The 11,038-nt window shown below is 40.8% G+C and overlaps 1 protein-coding gene across 1 annotated transcript; it reads right to left on the minus strand.

Annotated features, from left to right (window-relative positions):
* Positions 1 to 2,288: 2,288 nt before the first annotated feature.
* On the minus strand, positions 2,289 to 10,825 carry LOC146667682 (uncharacterized). The gene is made up of 8 exons (XM_085409347.1): positions 10,240 to 10,825; positions 7,101 to 7,175; positions 6,512 to 6,634; positions 6,306 to 6,436; positions 5,130 to 5,191; positions 3,971 to 4,034; positions 3,423 to 3,704; positions 2,289 to 3,246 (listed from the first exon to the last, which is right to left on the minus strand). Exons 1-8 carry the CDS (start codon positions 10,473 to 10,475, stop codon positions 2,624 to 2,626), a joined length of 1,596 nt encoding a protein of 531 aa, XP_085265473.1. The 5' UTR covers positions 10,476 to 10,825; the 3' UTR covers positions 2,289 to 2,623.
* Positions 10,826 to 11,038: the final 213 nt, after the last annotated feature.

An 11,038-nucleotide genomic window follows, 5' to 3' on the forward strand; every position in this document is an offset into this window, starting at 1 on the left:
TGGAAAGTGGTACCACACGGTGTGTGTGGACTTTCCCTGTGCAGAAGGCGACTACAAATGTTGTGGGTGCTAAATAAACAGAAAAAATTGATCCCTGTTGTCTTTGCTTACCGATTGTTTTTAGTGTTGACAATCCACATTGCTGGCATTGCATCTTTCAACATGTTTGTGGGTAGATTTGGATGTACCAGGGGTAAGTGCAGCCACTCAGCCTCTACTCAATGTGATCATAGCAGCAGGTGCAGATGTGTCACAAGTTAATCTAGTAGTGGGCTATGGTCATGTGTTAGTGGTGGGAACAGTCATATCCACTCACTCTCACTGGCTGTTTATTACTAATCACTGTGTAACTGCTGTGAATTCACAGTAACTGCCGTCTCCTTACAAATCTTCATTGGATTAACCACACTTATACAGACTGTATATAACTCCAGCCATGTTGATGGATTGCCTATATTGGCTGGAAATATTCATTTTCAGGGAAAAGACACAGACAGACGATGCTTACAGGATGTGATGTGACAACACTAATGAAATATTGATGTGTCATATTTGTCCAAGGCGTATTTCATTGTTATGGAAAAAGAGAATATTAAAATCATGATGACCAATTGGAGTGGTGATTTCTATGACTTTGTGTATATAATTTGGAATTTTGTACAAATGTAGGCCAATAAGGAATATATGATATCATTTCATTCTTTTCAAAGGTTTATTTGCATGACGCACAAACAGACACAATTGAAAGGTACAAATGTGCATGGCACGAATTCAAACGTGGTGCAGATGTGTCACAGGTTGATCTGGCTGTAGGCTGTGGCACTTGGCCAGAGGTGGCGCTGGTTGACTCGACTCCATGTTAGTGCACAAAGTAAACAGCACGCTGTAGTTGTGAAGCAAAAACGCTGAATTCGGAGAAATAAACCGTGCGAGGGGAACGATAACGACGACAAGAGTCTCCCGATCGTTTACTCTTGCTGTCCTGTGAACAACATCGGCGTGGTGTTACTTGTTTGCTGTTTTCGCGATCGCGTCGCGCATGAGGATATCACCAGGTAAACTCGCCACATTTTTAAACATTTTGTTGTTCAACAGCATCAAGACTGACGGAGTGTGTTTGAGACAACCTCACAAGTGTCACAGATGACACATTTGGCTTTTTTTTGCTGGTTTGTCGGTAGGAGCTACTGAAACGCAAGACTGCCACACATCTGTTCGACCAACGCCAGTTGATCTAAACGCCAGTAGATCTGGAACAACGGGCGTTTCGTCGCATGCTGGAGGTTGCTCCTCAGCCATTGTTTGTAAACTTTTCCCGAAGATTTGGAGCTAGAGCGCATGCGCAAGGTAGAGGCGGTGCGCGGCGCGTTCACGAACCGGCGTTCTTCTCGCACTGCTGGTGTTCAGAGAAACCCCTGGTTAGAGAAATCGACGGCAGAACAAATGGGAGCTTTCAAGGAAATAAATATACTTTCTGGGTACCGGATAACGACAGGGTATTTTAAATAAAAAAAGAGTACAAATTATAACTATATTGAGAGCATACTGGCCATCAACATGGAAGTAATCATGGCTATGGATGAAAGTGCTTCCCTATGCTCTAACATAGACTCTATATTAAAAGTGGATGCAGTCACTGTGACCCCTTTCAAGACATCAAGATGTACTGCATATTTTGAAACCTCAAGACTAGGTTTCAAAAGATCTATTTGGATAGGGTGACTATATTTTGATTTCCAAAAAAGAGGACATAAAGAACTTTAATAATACTTTTTGCTTAAAGAAAACTAACTATGTAAACAATGCCTTCTCTGTGCAGTTAATAAATGGTGAAATACAAAATGTCCCATAAGCTTTTACAAGTCAACAAGACCTGGTCAGAACCCCCTCAGGTAGGTAGATTGTGGTGTTTAAATGATGCTCACACCAGCATCCATCCTTCCATGCAAGGCAGGATGGATCCATGGTTTCTTGTTCTTTCCATCAAATTCAATCTACAATCTGAATTTCAAAGTAAAACTATTAGTCTTTTTAGTCATTTCCAGACAGTTCTCTGTAAACCCTAGGGTTAGATGTGTGGGAAAAGCCCAGTAGACCAGTTTCTGAACAAATTCGGACCAGTCTGTCTGGCACCAACAAGGACACAACATTCAAAGTCACTTAAATCACATTTCTTTCCTGATCTGATCTTCTGCAGGCCATCTTGACAAGTGTAAATGCACTAAGTTGCTGTAATGTGATTGATAAGCTAACCTCACGTTCAGGTGTGATTGGCTGATTGTTTCCAAGGACAAAAAACAAATAACAGTGATATTTCTAGCTTCACTGGATTAAGCTTTTGGCTTAATGGCAAATCCTTGTATCAGATCCACTAAGTCTCCAATATCTGGAATAATCAACATTAAGTTTAAGAGTTTGTTAAGACTACAATTACAAAACACACAGGAACAATTATTAGGATTTATTGTCTTCACAGTTCTAGTCACATAACAGCAACTGTGCTTAAAAAACACATTACATTTACACTGCTTCTCCAACCACTTCAGAAATTTCTCTGTAGAGAGTTAAAGGTATATTATATAACAAAAATAATTTAATATTTTCTTATTTTTCTAAAATCCCATTATTGATTATTTACCACTATCAGCTGTTGTTTTGGTCTCCCCAGAGGTCTTGTAGCTTTTTTGGGCTTCTTGTTATGAGTCTTCACATGTGCTTGATAACCCTGATAATAATAGAAACACTTCCCGCACATCTTACACGTGTACGGGTTCTCTCCAGTGTGAACTCTCAGGTGGGCTTTAAGAGTATCTGCTCTGGAGTAACGTTTACCACAGATCGAGCACAGGTGAGGTCGCTCTCCAGTGTGAGTTCTGAGGTGCAACTTTAGATAGGAAGAGCGTGAAAACGCCCTCCCACACTGATCGCAATGGTAATTCTTTTCTCCGGTGTGAGTGAGCATATGTATTTTAAGCATTTTAGCCGTAGTGCAGTGTTTCCCACAGGCGGAACAGAAGAAAAGGGAATCTCCTGAGTGGAGCCGCATGTGGATTTTAACGCCATTTTCCTGTTTGAATCTCTTGCCGCAGTCGGGACATGCGTAGGGTTTCTTGTGAGTCTCACGGTGTTCCTCTAGCTGATGTTTCTCAGGGAAGTCCATTCCACACTCCCCACACACGTGAACTGTAGCAGGCGATTCTTTAGGCTCGCTCTTCTTTTGAACTAAGGTCCACTTTGGAAGCTCACCTGTGAGGAGGAACAAATACAGTGACTGATAGATACAGATGGGCAATTAAATAAAGAAGAAACATCGTGATACATAAGAGGAGAAACTCAACGGATGCTTTCATGAGCACAACTGAATTAATCACATGACTGCTTGTGGTTAAAGTGTCCTGAGCACAGCAGGAGGTTCCTCTCACCTCTGTGAACTTTCATGTGTGTTTTGAGGTTTCCACTCTGGGTGAATCCTCTCCCACATATAAAGCATTTGAAAGGTCTTTTTCCCGAGTGAATCACAAGGTGGCGCTGCAGTGCATTGTACCGAGGGAACACTCTACTACAGGTCTGACACTTGTAGATCTTCTTCGGTCTGCGAAGCGCCTGCGGCGGTTTTATCTCTTCGGTCTTGTAAGCGAGGCCGGTGTGCTCACTGGTGGATTCTGAACTCGCACCTAAAAATTCTCCTGAACAAAAATAAATACCTGAAAATAATAATATTCAGAACATTAGTGTGAGTATGGAAGGCATCGAGCACTAGCAGCAAAACTCTGTTTAGATTACTGCTGCATTAAAGAGATAAAAACATTCTTCTGATTCAATCACGCTTATATGCAAAAATCAAAACATCAAGAGATTTTTCTGCGACCTTAAAAATCTTTTATGGCCAGCAGAGGATATTTTTATGTGTCTTGTGGATCGGATCTTATAAAGAAAAAATATGACATCAAAATAAAATAGTCTAACTTACCTGTAGGTGCTGCTTCATGATCTTGCTCTCGTGTTTCAGCTCCGTGGCCTTCATTTGTTTTCCACTGTGAACACATGAAGTTTTAAACTGTCAGCATTTGCCTGAGCAAAGGCTCCACAGTGGAGTGGTTATCACATTTGCCCAAAAAACAAACAATGTCAGGAGGACTCACAGATCCTTTTGAGGTTGTGCATCTGGTACAAAAACTTCAACATGTAGAACTACTCGCTGTGGTGCGCTGCATGTTGAAGTTGCGGTACTTCAACATGTGGGTGTTTCCGAAAGGCACAATTCATTCTGGGTGATACATCTGGGTTTTGAACCGACATGCTCTCATATTTGCACAATACTCCAGGGTCTCCTCCTGTTAGGAGATACCCAAACCACTTTAACTGGCTCCTTTCTATGTGGAGGAGTAGCAGTATTGAATGACCAAGCTCCTTGCCCTACCTCTAAGGAAGAGCCCAGCCAGTCTTCAAAGGAAACTCATTGTGAAATGAGTTTAAATCGACACCTATGCTTTTACTTTCAGCTCTCCCCAATCTATCTGTGAACTGGTTCCAGAGCCTGAGCTATGGACTGAGGTGAGCTTGGCTACATCTAGTTGGTATCTCACAAAAGCGCCGGCTCCTTCCCCACCAGAGAGGTGACGTGCCACGTATCAGATTTGTAAGCCAAGGATCAGAGAGCCAGGGCCTCCGCCTCTGACTGCCACAGATCACCGAACACCTATGGCCTGCTCTGTGAGTTGTGGGCCCATAAGAGGATGGACCCACATCATCCTTTTTCAGGTTGAGCAACCAAATGCTTGTCCCCAAGCCTATACCCTGAGTCTGGATCCAGGTAAGACTTCAGTAAGCCTGTCCCGGGTACCCGGTTTAAAGTATAAAATAACAGGGATTATTTTGAACCATGAATCATTCCAAACTGTTCTATGAGAGTCCAATAATAAAACTTTGGAGCTTGTAATCACTGATAATAGTGTAGGTCCCTTTAAAAAGGTCCATCCTCTGAACAGACACATTAAAAATGCTGTGCAAAGGTTTTTAATGGATGTAGTTTTTCTGTGTAGCCCTGAATCACACCCCGCCTCCTTAAATAGGTGCACAGCTATCAACAGTTTAAGAAGTCTTAATCTATAAGGTGTAAATTTGCTCACTTGGAGGTGTTTGTTGGCAGCATTCCTTTCCTGGTTTCCAAGCTGATGATGAGGCCTGTTTCCTGTAGGAACAAATGACACAAAAATCAGCATAACATTATAGGCACCAAGTTACAGAGAAAATAATGACGACTTTGGTGTTTAACTTTTCTCCAGTGACTTGTGGGGATGTGTTGCCATCGTAACAAAGAAAACCTCAGGAGGATAGCACATGTCAACTTTTTTTTTTTTGGAGAAATCCACTATCAGCGCTGTTAACAACTACAACTTCTTTAAACTACAGCATATTTAAATAAACCGATTTGCTATAGTAATATTGTTTTACTCAATACTTCAAGCAAACATATTTTAAAAAGAAAAATTAAAGATATGTAAAAAACTTTGTCAGGTTACATTAACTCAAGGCCTACTTGCCTTTCCTGTGTAAAAGTGTTCAATAACATTTTTAAAATACTGGCTTGAACTCTGTCGTGAATAAAGAGGCTGAACCAACATGGCCCCAGTGTTTTTAATTCAGAAGCAGCATTACATGACAGAAAGCTGAAAATAATCCCCATTTATTGCATACTAGGACCCAGTGCACCCACTCAGCCCAGTGACTCTCTGAAACTGTAACTTCCTTCCTTTAAAGATCTGTTAAATATTCTTTTGATCTTGAGAAAACTTCACGGGGCGATCTCGATATGGCGACTTAAAAAGCTAAATTCTGACCCACTGCACGTGCTTGAAAGGCTTGTAACTCAGACTTTTTTTCATATTGTCAAAGTAACACTTATGCTAAAGTTAAAAGACAGAGTTGTCAGAGATTTACATAATCAGTGTGATCTTCCGTTGACTTTGTTCACTGTCTTATTTCAGAGTTGCTGCCAACTTTGAAACGACAAATTTACATTGTGGTTGCTAGGCAACAGCCAAAATGACCTGGGCACTCACATGCTAACAGCAGGTATAAGTAAGACTAGGTTTGTTTGGTGGATGCTGTACACAATATCTATCCTACAAATTGGTCCAAACAAAAACTAAGTTATCAGTGAAGACCAGGCTTCATAACGATCTGTTGATGCACCCGACCCAGAGACATTTATATAAAATCCTTCTAATCTCACACAACTGCTGCTGGTGTTTAAATCAGTCAGCAGTAAATAATGGATGCGGGATAACCAGTTTTGTCCTCACTCTGGACTTTCGTTTTTTCCATGCCCCCTGGCAGCTGCTCCATTGGCTCTGCAGTTTCATGTGAAGCGTCCCCTTTGCTGATAGACTCTGGAGCATCCGAGTGCATGTTAGTTTTACTGGCACTGCCACTGCTGGAGGAACAGGGAAGACAGTGAGAAAAATGAAACAACTTTTCATGAACCTGAACTTTTAAATGAAGGGCTTACTGAATGTATACTGGAGGGATGTAGTCCTCATCCTTATTGTCACTGACGCCATCCTCATCCTCTGATGTTGAAACATCTTTGTCCTCGCCCGGAGAACACACCCAGTTCTCTGCACGGTCAACACTACAGCGAAGGAAAACGAACATTATTTCAATGACTTATAAGTTGATGTAAATATTGTGTGTATGGGAATTACGATGAAATTGAAGTCATCATCAAGTTTGAGGGATGACAAATAGCTTTGCAGTTTTATGCATACTTGTTTTGGACAAGTTGACTTTTCACTCATTAAAAATAAGCATTCCATTTACGGTAGTGTGAAGTTGTCCAATTACATATGAGACCTTGAAAAATACAAGACTGTATAGAAAAACTTCTGCAATTCTGCTAATGTACTACTTTTTAAAAAACCGTAAAAGTCTGCAATTCATTCAGATTATGACTGTTTTATTGAACTTTGTCTGTCAATACAGGATCTAACTGTACAAGGTATGCATATATGTCTGACCTAGAAATTATAATCTGTGACAACAGTATAATTAATTAAAAAAAACAACTAATAAATACTATTAATAAAAAAAACATATACCTTGACATTGAAACCTGAGCAGAAGGTTTTTCTGCTTCACTGAAACTCAGCTCTTCCTTTTCAAAGTCAGCATCTCTGCAGAAAATCAATTCATGGAGGTCAAACTAAAATCCAGAAAAATTACATCTGGTTACTAATTATTTAAATAATTGCACAAAAGCATAGTATGCAAGAGCTAACTCATAACATGGAAAACAAAAACATTATAACCTCACGTTTAGGCCTGGTAAACTCTCTCTTCTCTGTTCTAAATTTTCAATCACTCAGCATTTTACTTCTTCATAGGGTGATCACTGTCACACTACACGCTGAGGAAGGACAACTGTGTAGGAGGGATACCCACAATCCTTCACTTTGCATAGATAAATGCCCACAAATGGGGTCAGTTGATGTACTTTGAATTCTGCTTTACATAATGATGGCCAAAGCGTTAACGTTGAGGCTTCAAAATGCAATGTTCCAGAGCACTGGGTGATGTGCTTACATCCATCTTTGATATACAGTCTATGGTTACAAACAATTACCATATTACAGATTAAGTGTGGGAAAAATATTTATTTGAATAACAAACATTTGCACAATTAATCAAATGTATTGCGGTTAATGAAATATTTATGTGCCATTAATTTGAGTATGATGTCAACAACTCAAAAACTTTCTTAGACTTCATGATGTTTTTCCAACTTGATTCATGTTCATGTTCTTTTTCCTTTTTCCATTTATTGAAACACAACGTGAGTGCATAAGCCAGTGTACACCGGTCCCAAGCCCAGATAAAGGAGGGTTACATCAGAAACATACAGATAATAAAGAATGAGATTTCCATACAGAGGATGCTTAGGTGAGATGGAGGGAGATGATCCACTGTGGCGACCCCTAAAGGGTGCAGCCGAAAGAAGGTCGTCTTTTTTAATGCAAAGGAGACTATTAGGGCTGGGTATCGTCACTAATTTCTAGAATCGATTCGATTCCGATTCACAAGGTCCCAAATCGATTCGATCCTCGATTCGATTCAATTCAATTTGCATCTGGGAAATTTTGCCTCAGATAGTCAGAAACATAATTCAGATCAGTACATTTACATATTTCTGTATCTATAAAAAGGAAGCTGACACTTGCAAGACTTTATCAAAGGTGTAATCATCACAGCAGATGCCTTTGTGTCAAATTAGCTGAAGATAAAACACAGAAAAACATGAAGGTGATTTTCCTGGCTTGGGATTTTATAAAAATATTCTGCAGTACATCAAAAACGAAAGAAAACCATTAATCAACATATGATTAATGGTTAGGTTCACTCAGCTTTAGCTCAGTGAACCTATTTCTAAAGCTCATGCTGCTCTTTATTCACATCTTGTAGCTCCACATGTATGATTTGGCAGTTTTGTTTTGTTTTGTTTTTCACACCGGGGGCCCGTTCTTCGTACCTCGCTAAGTAGGTTAGCCGGATTAGATTGTTGACGATTTCGCGTGATCCTGGATCAGTCGGTTCCCCGAAGCTCATCCGGGACTTGCTGTCATAGCAACAGAGCCGTAAGCGTAAACCTGCTCGGGAGCAGGTTTACTTTATGTAAACAGGATTAGATCGCGGCCACGCAGGTATGTCCGCGTCATCATACGAAAGCAACAGCGATATTCCACCACTGTTTCACCATAAATAAATAACATCAATGTAACTAAAGACAATGCAGCACCTGATCCTTTTATTGATTTCACACAGGTCATTTCCTAAAAAAGGGAAATGTACTATTAACATTCTATTACATGTATGTGATTATTACAGATTTAATTCATATTTCAGAGTAGCAATTGTAAATTACTTCGTGTAATCAAGATGAGAGACCACGGCTATAAAAGCGAAGGTGGATTTGGGAAGCCTGTCGCAGCCATGTCCTGTCCGTATACGCGAGCCACCCATTGCGGAAGGTGCAAGATTGATAAGGAGAGTCCTCAGAATTCAGCGTATATTGCGGGATAGACAGGATCCTTTAGCTCAGCGCGACAGTGTGCTCATAGAGAGATATCGATTTTCCCGTGAGGGTATTATTCACTTAACCAACTTGTTGACGAGGGGGTGCAGGACCACCACCTGTCTTTTTTTCCTCTGCCCTTTTCTTGGTTGCTGTTATAAACAAACAGATTATTCCAGGGTCTCTTTCCAAGAGACTAAAAGCAATATAAGTGATAAATATTACCATTCTGTAGGATATTCTTATATTTCACTTTTACCTGTTCCCATGTTCTAGTGGGTCCTGTTGTGGCTCTAATGTGAAAGAGGATAAAATATAACATATTATAATATAATGTAATATAATATTGGATAATATAGTGTAATATAATAAATCTACCCTACCGCCTACTGGTGTTGGCCAGAGGGGCCGATGGCGCGATATGGCAGCCTGGCTTCTGTCAGTCTGCCCCAGGGCAGCTGTGGCTACAACTGTAGCTGCCTCCACCAGTGTGTGAATGTGAGAGTGACTGAATAGTGGCATTGTAAAGCGCTTTGGGTGCCTTGAAAAGCGCTATATCAATCCACTCCATTATTATTGTTATTATTAAATTACTTACGAGTTTAATTTGTCAGCAACTTCCTGCCAGCCCTCGCTCCTTGCTTTTGCAGCCTTTGCAGTGTTCCCTTGCGTTCTGATTAAACTCTGAAACTCCTGAAATCCCTCACTCAAGAGTTCTTGCTCTGCTGCCGAAAAATACCGAGCCGAGCGCGCTCCGTCGACATTTTCGCCGACCAATCAGAGGGTTGCCGATCAATGTTTCTACTATCGATGCGTGGCCCCTTTTACGACACCCAGTGATGTCACATTACTGCGTCCAGCTGTACTAATCGTCAACAGCAGGTGTGTTCGGGGAACCGGATTAGCGAGCTCACGGTTAGCGCGATGATTTGATCTTGGATGTAGTAAGCGACGTACGAAGAACGGGCCCCGGATGTCCTTCCTGACACAACCCCTCACACTCACGCGCTCATCACAAACCTCAGTACTGGGAACAAGCTAGCATTAGCCCACCGCAACATCACTCACAAGATATGCGTCATTTCAGTCAGTATGTTGTGTTTTATCTGAAGCAAAACGAAATGAAGCTGAGCTATTATTATTACCATTATATTTAGGGGTATTATTACCTGTCCAGCAGAAATGTCGCGAACTCTGCATCAGTTTTTAACCCTTTCAGTTCCCGTATCTCCCTCCACCTCTGAAAAGCGGCTCCGATGTTTATCCTGGCTTCATCTGACACTCCCTCCTCAACGCGCTCTTTGTCTGCGAGCTTTTTTCTCTTATTCTGCTGTGCCGTGTTTGATGTTATGAGGAACAGAGGAACGGGCTCTTCGTTTGATGTCTGAGCTTGCTCCTCAGCCATTGTGTTTGCAAACTTTTCCTGACGGTGCGATTAAAGAGAGCATGCGCGGAGAACAGGGGCAGCGGAGCGCGTTCACGATCAGCGTCTTCTTCGAGTGCGATATGAATGGGGTTTTTTTTTTCTTTTTTAAAGTTCTAATATCTTTGTAATTACATGGATTTGATGTTAAATTTATGCAGTTATGTAGTTTTGTTTTTGCATTTAGTGAACAAATTAATAACGTTAGAGAGCTAAAATTGGGCAGTTTTTCTATTAATAAGAAGTGTATCATTATCCTGGAATGTTTTAAGCCAAATCAGAGATGGTGAGGCTGGGAATTTTTTTTAAAATTTGGTCAGCTGATATGGAATGAGTCTGTGTTTTATTTATGTAGATAAGTGTGTGTGCGTTCTCAGAATATTTATTGCATTCCTGTTACTGACAATAAGACCCCAAAAGTATAACTGTGTGGTGATTGCACTGTAAAAGTAATAATCATAAAACGCAATTAGCCAATCATGTCGCCACAGCTTGCATTTAAGCATGTACACATCATGAGGAAGAAAGGCGATTTAAGTGACTTC

The sequence above is a fragment of the Rhamphochromis longiceps genome, linkage group LG6 (assembly GCF_057381845.1).
Source record: "Rhamphochromis longiceps isolate RC_006_pf linkage group LG6, R_longiceps_female_GT1.1, whole genome shotgun sequence".
Lineage (NCBI taxonomy): Eukaryota > Metazoa > Chordata > Actinopteri > Cichliformes > Cichlidae > Rhamphochromis > Rhamphochromis longiceps.

Bases quoted from the DNA above. Each gene is read 5' to 3' on its own strand.
- LOC146667682 (XM_085409347.1), bottom strand. From the start codon at position 10,475: ATGGCTGAGGAGCAAGCTCAGACATCAAACGAAGAGCCCGTTCCTCTG. The intron at 6,437-6,511 runs GTAAGCCCTTCA...CTGTTCCTCCAG, and splicing joins ATCCCTCCAGTATACATTCA to CAGTGGCAGTGCCAGTAAAA. The intron at 3,247-3,422 runs GTGAGAGGAACC...TCCTCCTCACAG, and splicing joins ACACATGAAAGTTCACAGAG to GTGAGCTTCCAAAGTGGACC.